This window comes from Procambarus clarkii, chromosome 21 (genome assembly GCF_040958095.1).
Source record: "Procambarus clarkii isolate CNS0578487 chromosome 21, FALCON_Pclarkii_2.0, whole genome shotgun sequence".
In the NCBI taxonomy this organism is placed as follows: domain Eukaryota; kingdom Metazoa; phylum Arthropoda; class Malacostraca; order Decapoda; family Cambaridae; genus Procambarus; species Procambarus clarkii.
The window spans coordinates 31877006-31893304 of record NC_091170.1 but is presented as its reverse complement, the minus strand read 5'-3'; the positions used below and the strand labels follow the sequence as shown (position 1 = coordinate 31893304).

The following is a 16299-nucleotide window of genomic DNA, read 5'->3' as shown; positions in this document are numbered from 1 at the left end:
GGCCTCCATATTTATTACTCCTGCACTAGGAAAGTTAGCTGGTAAAGTAGGTGACAGCGAGCAAAGTAGGTGACAGTTAAAGTAGGTGACAGCGAGCAAAGTAGGTGACAGCGGATAAAGTAGATAATACTAGGTAAGCTAATAACATCGGGTAAAGTAGCGACAGCCAAGGTAGTGACAACAGACAAAGTAATAACAACAGGTAATGATAACAGATGCTCACAACAGGTAATGGTAACAGGTGATCCCAACAGGTGCAACAGTAACTCGGGGAAACATTGCCACGTCCTCACCACTTCTATCATCATCTATCCTTCCCGCTGATCCCATTCTCTCCCTCGTCACCAGCTTCACGCTAATCTATCCGGTGGTATACTTCAGGTATACCCCGCAGCGGGCGATCAATCCTTGCCTCTGCACTGATATATCGTGGCCGATTATTTATTTCCCTTTTTTGCGGGATATATTAGCCTGGGGGGGAATTTTCAATATATTCTAAGAGAAATATTAGGGAATTTGTCAGTATTTGGCAAGGGAAATTTATGACTTTTTTGTTTTATGACGAATTCGTTGCAAATTTGCAATAATAATTCGTATTTGCAACGAGATGTTTAGGTGATATAGTTACATCTGTCCGTGTGAATTAGGCTTGGTTAGATAGATTGCTTAGGGTAGGCTGTTTGGGTTAATTAGGGTGGGTTAATTAGGATAGATTGGGTTAGGATGGGTTATCTTAGGTTAGGCCAGGTGTATTTTAAGGTCTGTTTCGATATCAGATCTTTAGGTTATTGCACATTCATGCGTACGCAAGTGGGACAAGCAGTAGGCTGTGTTGTACTAAAGGCAACATTGAAAATGAAATCTCTGTTATTATTCTAAAAATTATAACACTGGACTTAAACCACCTCATGTGTTTGTCAGTCAATTGCGTGTGTCATGTGTGTGTATTTACTATTTGTGTCTGCAGAATCGAGCTATTAAGTCTTGGACGCCGCCTTTCTAACTAATCTTTTTTTTTTCGTATATCTACTACATATATTTCTCTCTGACACACACACACATCGCAAGGAAGGAGCCCGTAGCAGCTGTCTAACTCCCAGGTACCTATTTACTGCTAGGTGAACAGGTGCATCAGCGTAACAAACTTTGCCCATTTGTTTCCGCCTCCGCTGGGAATCGAACCTGGGCCATTAGGCCTACTACCCCCTCGAGCGCTATTCACTCAGCCACGAATGTGTGAGTGTGTATTTCTGTTTATTTGTACATGAAATTAGTGTATTCAAAGGTTAGTATATACCCGTTTGCATTAAAGTGTATAAATAAATTAGCGAGTGTATACACGAACTAGAGTGTAAAGAGTGAGAAGTGCGTGCACACAGAGAGTAGTGCGTGCACACAGAGAGTAGTGCGTGCACACAGAGAGTAGTGCGTGCGCAGAGAGTAGTGCGTGCACACAGAGAGTAGTGCGTGCACACAGAGAGTAGTGCGTGCACATAGAGAGTAGTGTGTGTGTTCACCGGCTCCTCCGTTTACAGCTGTGACACACACAATCCATCGCACTTAAACAGAAAGATACTCGCCCTCTTTATCATACAGCCTGAAGGCCTCCTTCAGCTCCTTCTGCATCGCCTCCTCGTCTTGCTCTTCTAGGAAGTGGCCAACAACGCGGACGAACGAATCAAAATCCAACTTGCCAGTGCCTGTGAAGAAGTGATTGGCTGGTTACCGGCTGGACGCTTATGGTGAGGATGTATGGGAGGCTGTGGAAGATCTCAAAGGTTGATTATGGCCAGGAGATGAAAGGATGGAGCCTTGGGAGAGGCTGTGGAAAGATCTTGCTAGAATGAATATGGCTAGGAATTAGGAGTACTTGTAGTAGATATACCTACCCCTCTCTCTCTCTCTCTCTCTCTCTCTCTCTCTCTCTCTCTCTCTCTCTCTCTCTCTCTCTCTCTCTCTCTCTCTCTCTCTCTCTCTCTCTCTCTGTCTCTCTCTCTCTCTCTCTCTCTCTCTCTCTCTCTCTCTCTCTCTCTCTCTCTCTCTGTCTCTCTCTCTCTCTCTCTCTCTCTCTCTCTCTCTCTCTCTCTCTCTCTCTCTCTCTCTCTCTCTCTCTCTGATTTACTTGGCTCTCTGTTAACTTCTCCAGTTTTCTCAATCATTTTCCAAGCTGTCACCCCTCACCCACCCAGCAAGCTGTCACCCCTCACTCACCCAGCAAGCTGTCACCCCTCACCCAGCAAGCTGTCACCCCTCACCCAATTCCCAAGCTGTCACCCCGCAAGCTGTCACCCCGCGCCCATCTACTCACCTTCTATGTCGTTGTCTACCAGGAGGGTTTCGAGCTCCTCGTTGATGTAGTTGGCCCCAAGGGTGTTGAGGATGGTCCTGATTTTCTCCTTCTCGATCTTGCCGGTCTTCCCGTTGTCGAACATGGCGAAGGCCTTCCGCAGCACTGGTGGAGGAGACGGTAGGGGTGAGGCCTGGCCTGGCTAGTGTGCAGTGTGTAGTGTGTAGTGTGTAGTGTGTGTGTGTGTGTGTGTGTGTGTGTGTGTGTGTGTGTGTTTACTAGTTGTGTTTTTACGGGGGTTGAGCTTTGCTCTTTCGGCCCGCCTCTCAACTGTCAATCAACTGTTTACTATTTTTTTTTCCACACCACACACACACACACACACACACACCAGGAAGCAGCCCGTGACAGCTGACTAACTCCCAGGTACCTATTTACTGCTAGGTAACAGGGGCATTCAGGGTGAAAGAAACTTTGCCCATTTGTTTCTGCCTCGTGCGGGAATCGAACCCGCGCCACAGAATTACGAATCCTGCGCGCTATCCACCAGGCTACGAGGCCCCCCCCTACGAGGTGTGTGTGTGTGTGTGTGTGTGTGTGTGTGTGTGTGTGTGTGTGTGTGTGTGTGTGTGTGTGTGTGTAGGAGTGTTACACTCACACCAACATACGAACACACTCAGTGTTATAAACAATACACATGAACACAATATATTACTTTAATCTACACAGAAGACATTTCTCAGGTGAAGCCTACAGCAAGTTCATTGTGACGCCTTAAGTAGTCCACTTTGTGTACTATTGGTATTGTAGCGGGGCGTAAAATTGCGTATATTGGGGCCTAGATTTGCCTCAATTAGGCCTAGGAAGAGGTTAGGTTAGGTGAGTACATTATCTTCAGAAACCCATTTCTTTAAGACTTTGTTTACAAGAACCTGTTCCCATTTATATCATCCAGTGCCCCTATTTCCCCAGCATTTATAATTAATAGTAAATAGGTACCCAGGAGTTAGTCAACTCGCGGTGGGGTTGTAGCTTGAGGAGGGTCAGTAGTTCGACGATAGAAATAGTCCTCGATATAAGTTTATTATGTATATATTCACTGGCTGCCTGTCCCCCCGACATAACGAATTAGTTATTAAAACGAATTGTACCGCGGCCACACCTTGCGATTGCGCTAGTTATCCCTAAAACACCAGTTTTTTTTTCTCAGCATTTTCTATAACTTGAGACAGGCAGGCCAGACCGTAAGAAATTATTCTTTCTGCAGACTTCCTTCCGGCGTGTGTGCCTCAGTGCCTACGTCAGGGTGAACCAGGTATCTCGATCAACGAATTTACCCGTTTTCGGGTGGTACAACATAGGTAATTCTTCCCAAAAGCCTGTTAAAATACGGTAAAATATACCTTTTATATCGTGGATGGCTGCTTAGCGGAAGTATATATGGGTTTTTCTCGACACACAATTGGGAATCCCGGGTTTAAACCCCGGGCAGGAGAGAAACGGCTGGGCACGTTGCCTGTCGTCAAATGCCTCTGTTCATTAGCAGTAAGTAGGTACCCGGACGTTAGTCAACTTGCTGTGGGATTGTACCAAGGGGTCATTTGTTCGACTTTGGGGGGGGGGGTCACCTCAATGCAAGCCTAACGTACGTGTGTGTGTGTGTGTGTGTGTGTGTGTGTGTGTGTGTGTGTGTGTGTGTGTGTGTGTGTGTGTGTGTGTGTGTGTGTGTGTATGTGTGTGTGTACTTTGTACTATTCAGTTTATAAAATCCGAAAAAAAATGAAATTAAACACAAACTTAAAATATACCTAGACCTAATATAGCACACATGTACTATATTAGGCCTCAGATAGCGTAACTTAAGCCTAGAAAGGTTAGATAAGGTTAGTTTAGTTTAGTTTGTCATATAAGTTGAAAATAGTTTCCCGGTTTGTACAAATTCAATAGTACCGATTTCTAGTGTCAAATTTGTGCCGTACGTCGGTATATGTGCTATTATCCTCATCCTTCCTATTAGTACCATCAAAACAGGAGGATGGGACTGATACATATACACAGGCTGCCTGTCCCCGACAAAATGAGTTATAATGAGAATGTCTGAAGAGGAGTGAGGTGATGGTGTTCAAAGTAACAGGGAGGGGGGGGGGGGGCCCCCTGGTAGCAAACATCAGATTATCTTAGATTGACTTCTCTTGAATTTAAGTATCAAAGCCTTCTCATGGCTGCTGCCGTGTTGCTCTGTGTCTAAATGGGATTTCTTGGTGAGTCTGGCCAGCCCATTCTCTTAATTTGTCTCTACGTCAAAAAATTCTACTGTTTTACCTCAACAGAAACGTGCGAAATCTAGCACCCTAACCTAACCTACTGAAGCAAATGCATAGAAAACATCAATATTGCAGCGCTTTTGTTTTACAGATACGTCAAATTTATAGCAGATTTGTTTATTCCGGTAAGATTGGAACTGGTTTAATGAGTCTCACGCCGACACACTCCGTCTCACGCCGACACACTCCGTCTCACGCCGACACACTCCGTCTCACGCCGACACACTCCGTCTCACGCCGACACACTCCGTCTCACGTCGACACACTCCGTCTCATGCCGACACACTCCGTCTCACGTCGACACACTCCGTCTCATGCCGACACACTCCGTCTCACGCCGACACACTCCGTCTCACGTCGACACACTCCGTCTCACGCCGACACACTCCGTCTCACGCCGACACACTCCGTCTCACGCCGACACACTCCGTCTCACGCCGACACACTCCGTCTCACGTCGACACACTCCGTCTCACGTCGACACACTCCGTCTCACGCCGACACACTCCGTCTCACGTCGACACACTCCGTCTCATGCCGACACACTCCGTCTCACGTCGACACACTCCGTCTCACGTCGACACACTCCGTCTCACGCCGACACACTCCGTCTCACGCCGACACACCCCGTCTCACGCCGACACACATCCCGTCTCACGCCGACACACCCCGTCTCACGCCGACACACACCCCGTCCCACGCCGACACACCCCGTCTCACGCCGACACACCCCGTCTCACGCCGACACACACCCCGTCTCACGCCGACACACACCGTCCCACGCCGACACACCCCGTCTCACGCCGACACACCCCGTCTCTCGCCGACAAACACCCCGTCTCACGCCGACACACACCGTCACACGCCGACACACCCCGTCTCACGCCGACACACACGCCGTCTCTCGCCGACACACCCCGTCTCACGCCGACACACACCCCGTCTCAGGCCGACACACCCCGTCTCACGCCGACACACACGCCGTCTCACGCCGACACACATGCCGTCTCTCGCCGACACACCCCGTCTCACGCCGACACACACCCCGTCTCACGCCGACACACACGCCGTCTCTCGCCGACACACCCCGTCTCACGCTGACACACACCCCGTCTCACGCCGACACACACGCCGTCTCTCGCCGACACACCCCGTCTCACGCCGACACACACCCCGTCTCACGCCGACACACCCCGTCTCACGCCGACACACACACCGTCCCACGCCAACACACCCCGTCCCACGCCGACACACCCCGTCCCACGCCGACACACCCCGTCCCACGCCGACACACCCCGTCTCACGCCGACACACCCCGTCCCACGCCGACACACCCCGTCCCACTCCGACACACCCCGTCTCACGCCGACACACACACCGTCCCACGCCAACACACCCCGTCCCACGCCAACACACCCCGTCCCACGCCGACACACCCCGTCCCACGCCGACACACCCCGTCTCACGCCGACACACACCCCGTCCCACGCCGACACACACCGCCTCACGCCGACACACACCGTCTCACGCCGACACACCCCGTTCCACGCCGACACACCCCGTCCCACGCCGACGCACACCGTCTCACGCCGACACACCCCGTTCCACGCCGACACACTCCGTCCCACGCCGACACACACCCCGTCCCACGCCAACACACCCCGCCTCACGCCGACAAACACCATCCCACGCCAACACACCCCGCCTCACGCCGACAAACACCGTCCCACGCCGACACACCCCGTCTCACGCCGACACACCCCGTCTCACGCCGACACACACACCGTCCCACGCCAACACACCCCGTCCCACGCCGACACACCCCGCCTCACGCCGACACACCCCGCCTCACGCCGACACACCCCGTCTCACGCCGACACACACACCGTCCCACGCCAACACACCCCGTCCCACGCTGACACACCCCGCCTCACGCCGACACACACCGCCTCACGCCGACACACCCCGTCCCACGCCGACACACACACCGTCCCACGCCAACACACCCCGTCCCACGCCGACACACCCCGCCTCACGCCGACACACCCCGCCTCACGCCGACACACCCCGTCCCACGCCGACACACACCGTCTCACGCCGACACACACGCCTCCTCTCCACACACAGCAAGCCACTCATTCTTCGGCAGCCTCGTGCATTTACCGATACGATTAACATGCAAATTGGCGCCACTCTCTCTCCCTCTTAATTTATATTCGTAAAGTTGGCGTGAACCTGTTTAACTCCGGGCGAACAATGCTCGCTCGCTACACCTCTCTGGAGGAAGGTTCGCCTGTATAATCTTTGTTATTATACGTGAGCGCTTGCAGTTATACGCTCAGCATTATACGCTATTTAATAATTATAATTGATGTTAATCTGAGGGGCTTAATTAAGTTGAGTCACTTTAGGGATAATCACTCAAATCGACGAGCACCCGGCAAATTGTTCCTGGATAATTATATTGCTTTGTTTTTAAGAGAAATGGCTGGTTTGGTTTACATGTTTGAGGTGAAAACTATGAGGATCCTCATAGGTGAGTAGGAGGAGGTTTTTGAGGTTCAGAAAGGTCGAGGGTACGAGGATCCCGCCATCAAAGAAGCAAGAACCTCTAACTTCTAACCCCAAGTTATAACACCTCTGTACCCTTAAAACCTCAGCCTAATAACAGCATGGAAAGCCTCACCTCTGGCAGCTGGTATATCTTTATTGATTTACAAATAATATTTACACATGGTCCCACAAGGTAAACAACGATTGGTGTGAGTGTAAATCACCCTCGTCTCCTTAATCCCCCTTCCTTCTAATATACACTTATTTACGTATTTACAAGTCTATTAATTAAACTGAAATTTAATTAAAAGAAATATTGTACTTTCAAAATTTTAATAAATCTACTAATGTATGATATAATTATAATGAACAACGATTGGTGGATTAGAATTTCTTGTATATATGATTAGTTTTTGTGCAACTTTCTAAATTGGCAATTATAAATGTGCAACTATTTAGGAAAAAAGTTTTTGAATTTGAATCTGGCAATCATGCGTTCAGTGAACCGATTATGTATTGCTTAGCATTCTGCGATAGCGCTAGGTCCAGTTGCGATAGCACCAGGTCCAGTTGCGATAGCACCATTTCCAGTTGCGATAGCACCAGGTCCAGTTGTGACTGGGGTGTGACGAGCATGATAACATTGAACGTCGCCTTTTCGTAGGTTATAAATCCTATTAAGTCCTATATATAACGCGTAGAGCGAGCAAAAACGACCTAGGGTGAATAACAAGATATCTAGCGTTAAGTAGAGTGACGAGAGCCAGTTGAGATAGCAGGTGTATAGCGAGCAGAACTACTGAAGAGTGGCGAGCAAGATTGACTAGGATAACAGTGAGCAAGATTGACTAGGATAACAGCTTTGCGAGTCACTATGACAACAACACAATCAGTAAAGCCACCTCAGATTTCAAAACTTGGTTAAAGGTGGAACTTACAAGTCTGAGCTCTACTGAGGAATGTTATTAATATTGAGAAAAAACTTATTTACGTGTAAATATATTTAGGATAACCACAGTAACGAAGGAACAGTTATGAAGATAACGAAGATAACACACAGACAGGGAAAGATAACTTAAGATTAACAAGATATAGCTGTGAATATAGACACTTACTTGCCATCTTCTCTTCGTCCAGTTCCTCGGTCTGAAAAACAAAATAAACACAGACCGGGTGTTACTATGGAAGACTTAAATGGTGGGTGGGGGCCAAGGGGCACTAAAGGGTGGTGGGTGGGGGACAAGGTGCTCTAATGGGTGGTGGGTGGGGGCCAAGGGGCACTAAAGGGTGGTGGGTGGGGGCCAAGGGGCACTAAAGGGTGGTGGGTGGGGGCCAAGGTGCACTAAAGGGTGGTGGGTGGGGGCCAAGGGGCACTAAAGGGTGGTGGGTGGGGGACAAGGGGCACTAAAGGGTGGTGGGTGGGGGCCAAGGTGCACTAAAGGGTGGTGGGTGGGGGCCAAGGGGCACTAAAGGGTGGTGGGTGGGGGACAAGGGGCACTAAAGGGTGGTGGGTGGGGGCCAAGGTGCTCTAAAGGGTGGTGGGTGGGGGCCAAGGGGCACTAAAGGGTGGTGGGTGGGGGCCAAGGGGCACTAAAGGGTGGTGGGTGGGGGACAAGGTGCTCTAAAGGGTGGTGGGTGGGGGACAAGGGGCACTAAAGGGTGGTGGGTGGGGGCCAAGGTGCTCTAATGGGTGGTGGGTGGGGGCCAAGGGGCACTAAAGGGTGGTGGGTGGGGGCCAAGGGGCACTAAAGGGTGGTGGGTTGGGGCCAAGGTGCACTAAAGGGTGGTGGGTGGGGGCCAAGGTGCTCTAAAGGGTGGTGGGTGGGGGACAAGGGGCACTAAAGGGTGGTGGGTGGGGGCCAAGGTGCTCTAATGGGTGGTGGGTTGGGGCCAAGGGGCACTAAAGGGTGGTGGGTGGGGGCCAAGGGGCACTAAAGGGTGGTGGGTGGGGGCCAAGGTGCTCTAATGGGTGGTGGGTTGGGGCCAAGGTGCACTAAAGGGTGGTGGGTGGGGGCCAAGGTGCACTAAAGGGTGGTGGGTTGGGGCCAAGGTGCACTAAAGGGTGGTGGGTGGGGGCCAAGGTGCTCTAAAGGGTGGTGGGTGGGGGACAAGGGGCACTAAAGGGTGGTGGGTGGGGGCCAAGGTGCTCTAATGGGTGGTGGGTTGGGGCCAAGGGGCACTAAAGGGTGGTGGGTGGGGGCCAAGGGGCACTAAAGGGTGGTGGGTGGGGGACAAGGTGCTCTAATGGGTGGTGGGTGGGGGCCAAGGTGCTCTAAAGGGTGGTGGGTGGGGGCCAAGGTGCACTAAAGGGTGGTGGGTGGGGGCCAAGGGGCACTAAAGGGTGGTGGGTGGGGGACAAGGTGCTCTAATGGGTGGTGGGTGGGGGCCAAGGGGCACTAAAGGGTGGTGGGTGGGGGCCAAGGTGCACTAAAGGGTGGTGGGTGGGGGACAAGGTGCTCTAATGGGTGGTGGGTGGGGGCCAAGGTGCTCTAATGGGTGGTGGGTGGGGTACAAGGTGCTCTAATGGGTGGTGGGTGGGGGACAAGGTGCTCTAATGGGTGGTGGGTGGGGGACAAGGTGCTCTAATGGGTGGTGGGTTGGGGCCAAGGGGCACTAAAGGGTGGTGGGTGGGGGACAAGGTGCTCTAATGGGTGGTGGGTGGGGGCCAAGGTGCTCTAATGGGTGGTGGGTGGGGTACAAGGTGCTCTAATGGGTGGTGGGTGGGGGACAAGGTGCTCTAATGGGTGGTGGGTGGGGGACAAGGTGCTCTAATGGGTGGTGGGTGGGGGACAAGGTGCTCTAATGGGTGGTGGGTGGGGGACAAGGTGCTCTAATGGGTGGTGGGTGGGGGACAAGGTGCTCTAAAGGGCGGTGGATGGAGGCCAAGGTGCACTAAAGGGTGGTGGGTGGGGGACAAGGGGGAACTAATGGGTGGTGAGTGGGGGCCAAGGTGCACTAAAGGGTGGAGGGTGGGGGCCAAGGTGCACTAAAAGGGTGGTGGGTGGGGGCCAAGGTGCACTAAAAGGGTGGTGGGTGGGGGCCAAGGTGCACTAAAGGGTGGTGGGTGGGGGCCAAGGTGCACTAAAAGGGTGGTGGGTGGGGGCCAAGGTGCACTAAAAGGGTGGTGGGTGGGGGCCAAGGTGCACTAAAGGGTGGTGGGTGGGGGACAAGGTGCACTAAAGGGTGGAGGGTGGGGGCCAAGGTTCACTAAAGGGTGGTGGGTGGGGGCCAAGGTGCACTAAAGGGTGGTGGGTGGGGGCCAAGGGGCACTAAAGGGTGGAGGGTGGAGGCCAAGGTGCTCTAAAGGGTGGTGGGTAGGGGACAAGGGGCACTAAAGGGTGGTGGGTGGGGGACAAGGTGCTCTAAAGGGTGGTGGGTAGGGGGCCAAGGTGCTCTAAAGGGTGGTGGGTGGGGGACAAGGGGCACTAAAGGGTGGTGGGTGGGGGACAAGGTGCTCTGAAGGGCGGTGGATGGAGGCCAAGGTGCACTAAAGGGTGGTGGGTGGGGGGACAAGGTACACTAAAGGGTGGTGGGTGGGGGCCAAGGTGCACTAAAGGGTGGTGGGTAGGGGACAAGGGGCACTAAAGGGTGGAGGGTGGGGGCCAAGGTGCACTAAAAGGGTGGTGGGTGGGGGCCAAGGTGCACTAAAAGGGTGGTGGGTGGGGGCCAAGGTGCACTAAAGGGTGGTGGGTGGGGGCCAAGGTGCACTAAAGGGTGGTGGGTGGGGGCCAAGGTGCACTAAAGGGTGGTGGGTGGGGGACAAGGGGGAACTAATGGGTGGTGAGTGGGGGTCTAATAGTAACTCAAGTCAATGGTGGTTCAGGTAACTAGCGTTGTGTAAGTACAAGGTGGGCTTGTACTTGCCCAGTGTTGAGAAAGGTCTGTATGGTGTCATAAGATTATCATAAATCATAAAATAACATGAAAAGATTATAAGGGTCTCAGGAGATGAGGAAAAGTTTAATGTTTTAGGATGGAGGAAGGTCAAAGGTGCTCTAATATTTATGAGAATAAATTCCTTTAAAGGGTATTTTTTTAAGACTTTTGAAGTAATTGACAATATTTCTGAAGCGTTTTAAGAGAATGTAGACAATTCTAAGTAAATTTTGGCATAATAAAGACAGCACTTAATACACTATTATATTAATGCATTCCTGGTCACTCTAAACAATATTAAAGGCAATTGGAGACCAAAAAGGTAAGTTGATGCTGTCAAATAAAGTCAGTGAACTATAATAAAAGTACTTTTGGCTTAGTGTGGAACACTGAGGCTAGAGACTAGAGTCAGCAACACTGAAGCTAAACACAGTAGAATAAGCCACAGATCACCACAGACAAAGGTCACCACAGATCAAGAAACACTTGGTGAACGGTCACCATAGGTCAAGAAACACTTGGTGAACGGTCACCATAGGTCAAGAAACACTTGGTGAACGGTCACCATAGGTCAAGAAACACTTGGTGAACGGTCACCACAGATCAAGAAACACTTGGTGAAGGGTCACCACAGATCAAGAAACACTTGGTGAAGGGTCACCACAGATCAAGAAACACTTGGTGAAGGGTCACCACAGATCAAGAAATTCAAAATAAAAAATTACGACAAGAACACCGAGACAAGCGTCAATAGCGGAGGAGAAGCAGGATTAAGGGTCATCACTCCTTGGATCACTAAATCAAAGCTTCGCTGCATTACCACATAAAGAGTGATAGGTCACGAGGGCGGAGGAAGCTAGGTCAGGGGTCAAGCGGTGTCTAAAGAGCTAAATCATAGACCTCTTGGATCAAGAGATTAGAGGTCAAGGAGGTGGCGAGACAGAAGATGAGTGACTATCAAGGAGCTTATTCCTCGTGGTGCGGGGAATAAGAAGCTATCACTCACTAGATCTAGTTAAACAAGAGTATTAAAGCCTTAAGCATATTTTATATAGAAAACATATTATAATTATTAATTACTACCTAACAGTGCAATACCATCATAGAATTATTATGTTGCTGCAAAATTATAATTCATAAAATGTTAGGAATAAGACCAGTTTCCATTTAGTATTTGTTGGTATATAAGTTTGAAACACTCTAATGAGCGGAAGGAGAGGCTTAGCCTTTCCAAGTAATACTTGTAGCTTGAAGGAACAGTCTGTCTTTCTATTCAGTCTATTTTACGCAGCCCGTCCTCATCAACAAAGACCAAATGCTCGCTAATTCAACAGCCAAACCCCTTGTTTATGCTCCTCAGGCCAGACTCGTTAAAGCAGCAACCATCCCCTAAGTCTCATTCATCAATTTTTACGTGTTATTTATTAAAAATCGTTTTGTTCTTGTGTATAACTTAATATTATTATTCGTTACAGCTAAATATATATATATATATATATATATATATATATATATATATATATATATATATATATATATATATATATATATATATATATATATATATATATATATATATATAATTAGGCGTAGGTTAGGATTTCATGTTCTTTTGGCGATTATTTGTGCTTGTAATATATATATATATATATATATATATATATATATATATATATATATATATATATATATATATATATATATATATATATATATATATATATATATGGGTGAAGAGTTTACAGAGTTGCGATATGACTGAAACCCGTTGTTTATGAATGAAAAACGGTTTACACACGACTCACAACTGATGACGTTCGAACACTTCCGGAACAAGTGCTTCACTGACGAATTTTGTTCGAACTACAACGCTGTAAATGCTTCACCCACGTACTACAAATACCAATAACCGCCAACAGAACCTAAACACCTGACCTAAATTAACCAATGCCTAAATACGCACAATATGTTAATATATAATAATATTTATCTATATTTGAGACAATTCTTATTTTGAATGAACAGCACGTTTAGACTTGATGAATGCGTCTGTGGGGTCGACCGCTGGATTGAATGGACTTGGTCTGAGGATGGGTTGCTGATAGTGAACATTCTCAGCATTATGTGTCTGGTAGTGAACCATTCCGAGCGTTGCGTGTCTGATAGTGAACCATTCCGAGCGTTGCGTTTCTGGTAGTTAACCATTCCGGTCATTACGTGTCTGATAGTGAACCATTCCGAGCGTCGCTTGTCTATTAGTGCATTATTCCGAGACTGAGGTACCAGGCCGAGGGCGTCCTCTACCTTGCAACTGACCAGAGCTGTGCAGAGAGCTGTTTACAGTTTACTCCACAACACCGTCGGTAATTATAATTTAATCTCCAATCCTAAAATGCCTTTGTTTAATAAGCACTCCATTTAAGCTTGTATTACGGTGCTGGTGGGCCGTGTACCGTGTCGCCGACGACTGTGACACAAGGACAGGAACAGCTTTCATGTGAACTCTTGAGAGAAGGATAATTTTTGTGACAACGCGACATACATATATATACATAATTCAACAAGAGCGTTGCATTCACGCGTGAAGAATGTGGAATTAGAATATTTCTATGTCTTAGCCTTGTGGAGCAATGCTCTGGGGCCAGATTCACAAAGCAGTTACGCAAGTACTTACGAGCCTCTGCATCTTTTCTCAATATTTGACGGCTTTGGTTACATTTATTGAACAGTTTACAAGCATGAAAACTTCCTACTCAACTGTTGTTATTGTTATAATCAGCCTCCTGGTACTTCGGAGCTCATTATCTGTTTAATAATTGTAAACAAACCCGCCAAAGATTGAGAAAAGATGCACAGGTTCGTAAGTGCTTGCGTAACTGCTTCGTGAATCTGGCTCCTGGTATTTTAAATATATTAACAGCTGTCAGACTCGTTGTGAAATAGTTCCTTTCTATTTAAGGTATCATTTGCATAATTACCATGTGAAACTTATTTGAGTATTTCCAACAAAGACTTAATTATATGTCAGATCCTTCAGTTTAAATGTGCAAAAACCTCAAATCGTAACGATCAACCAATCTGGAGTCTAAGATTGTGACTGGAAATACTTCCCGTCTATCTGCTTTCCAACACGGAGAGCGTTGGTCACAAGGACTGGAGGCAGGAGGCCAGCCCTTCGGATGTAACGTCTGAAAACGGGAATATTTAGAGTCTAATTAATGAATTTATTGTTCGATTCCGTTATGACTGAACGGAAGGGTGGTCAGGCTGACTAGTAATTACACTTGAGACGGGGAGGGAGGGAGAGAGCAATAGCCAGACGTAGATCAACTCGGCAGTGATGGGGACAACTATGCAAGGACCTGACCAAAGAGCCAGAGCTCAACCACCGCAAGCACAACTAGGTGAGTACCGGTGTTAACATTGCGGTGGTTTAGAGGGGAGTGGTACGGACCAGTTTCCGTTCACCAGAGAGCGAATGACTACATCATCACGCTACAAACAGCTCAACTGTTAATCGGAAAAGTTCGGAGGTGCTTCACCGCTGCAAATAACTACCGAAGCATATTCACCAGTTCACCTACTCGATTGTTTGACGAAGATTAAGCCACCCAGGAGGTGGCACGGGCATGAATAGCCCGTAAGGGTCACCTACTCAGGTATCCTTGACTTATATACCGATCTTGGTTGATTGTTCTGACAAATGAGTGGAGAGGGGCAGGCACAGCTGGCGGGATGGTTGTGTTAACGCAGCCCACTTAACCACAAATATGGTTCATTATTTACCATATTTACATCTAATGTAATAATCTATGTAACCTGTAAATATAAGCTTTAATATTCATATCGGCAAAATAAATGAATTATTGATACACATTGCATGAGAACATTGTAAAGTGATCTTGCCCATCAATGCTTGCACTGTATCTTGCATGGTACTGCGGGCATGGTACATGCTTCTCTTCACTGTAATAAAGTGAAGAGAAGCACTCGTTAAAACTTACCTCTTCACCGTAGCCAGAGGCCATGCGCCATCTTAACCTATATTGTGACACACAAGTTAAATCATTCTAACATTTCAGTATTACACTCTCTTGTCTCCCTGAAAACATTCACAACAGTCTATGTTTTTGTTACTCTCCCGTCCTAAGGGAGACGGTAATGGTAGACCTTAAGGGAGCAGGAGGAAGCCAAGGGTGGGCGAGTCTCCCTGCTCCCTGAGAGGGTGCTTGGACTCCCTTTCCTCCCTGCTGGTGTTTGAGGTCTGCTCCGTCTAGGACCTCAAGTCAACCTACTGTCAACCTTTGTCATCTAGAGCCACTTACGGGTCCAGGCTAGAAAAAAAAGAGGAACACGCCATCAAAATAAAATCCACTGGCTGTAGAGCACTTCCTTGTGCTGTGGAGTGCTTTATTTTTTTATTTAATCCTTCAATGGTTGGTTATATATTTAATTTTTAAAATTTCATTAAATCATAATCTAAAATTCTATTAAAAACTAATGAAGTTTTTAGGAAAAGTAATAAAGATAACATTCAATACTCTATCTCTCAAAAACATAAATTATACGTATATGTTAGAAATCTTAAAAATAATATTGCATATACTTTAGAAGTTATCACTAAATTTAAAATGAATTACATTTTTAACTAATATATCAAGTAATAGTGCTATGTTAGACAACTAATACTAATCGACAATAAAAAGGGAACATACAGAATTAAATAATAACGTAACAAAAGCTGTATAGATACTACATATAGTTCGTTAAATGTATATGTGTATATGTGTTAGGATAACTAATTTTACACTGGCTAAACTATTTAAGGATACTAGTACTAGGTTATAGCTCACAGCCAGGCGCGACCTGCACCAAGGAGTGTGTTGATCACTGGAGAGTCTTGAGGAGTCTGTCTTGTGTACTTGAGTGTGGCTCGTTGCCTTGCTTTGTTCTCCAGACCTGGCCTTTGTTTATACTTACCTGGCATATGTGTTTTTTGAAAAATTTCCTTTACTGCTACCATCTGTTTGGTATGCCCTTAAGTGCTTCCCTTCACTCCTACCTCTTTTAAGTGTGTCATTAAGTGCTTCCCTTTGCTACTACCATCTTTTAAGTGAACCCCCTTGAGTGATTATTTTTTCTGCAGTCTCGTGCTAAAGCAGCCTTCGTGGGGGGGGGGGGGGGGGCGCAGGCAGGAATTTTTGCTGCTTCTGCTTCATCTTTACCTCCTTTTCCTCCTGTTTTTTGTTAATATTAAAA

General features: G+C 48.0%; 2 protein-coding genes across 2 annotated transcripts in view; one reads left to right on the top strand and one right to left on the bottom strand.

Moving 5' to 3' along the window:
• LOC123760648 (uncharacterized) overlaps positions 1-16299 on the top strand; it is a 370968-nt gene that overhangs the window by 200421 nt on the left and 154248 nt on the right. The window lies entirely within an intron of this gene.
• Positions 1-16299, bottom strand: part of LOC123760649 (troponin C) — a 32670-nt gene that overhangs the window by 12062 nt on the left and 4309 nt on the right. The window contains exons 2-4 of the mRNA XM_045746406.2: positions 8280-8310; positions 2309-2452; positions 1581-1700 (exon numbers count right to left, since the gene is read on the bottom strand). Coding sequence (XP_045602362.1) covers positions 1581-1700; positions 2309-2452; positions 8280-8310 — 295 coding nt within the window. The remainder of the gene's footprint in view (positions 1-1580; positions 1701-2308; positions 2453-8279; positions 8311-16299) is intronic.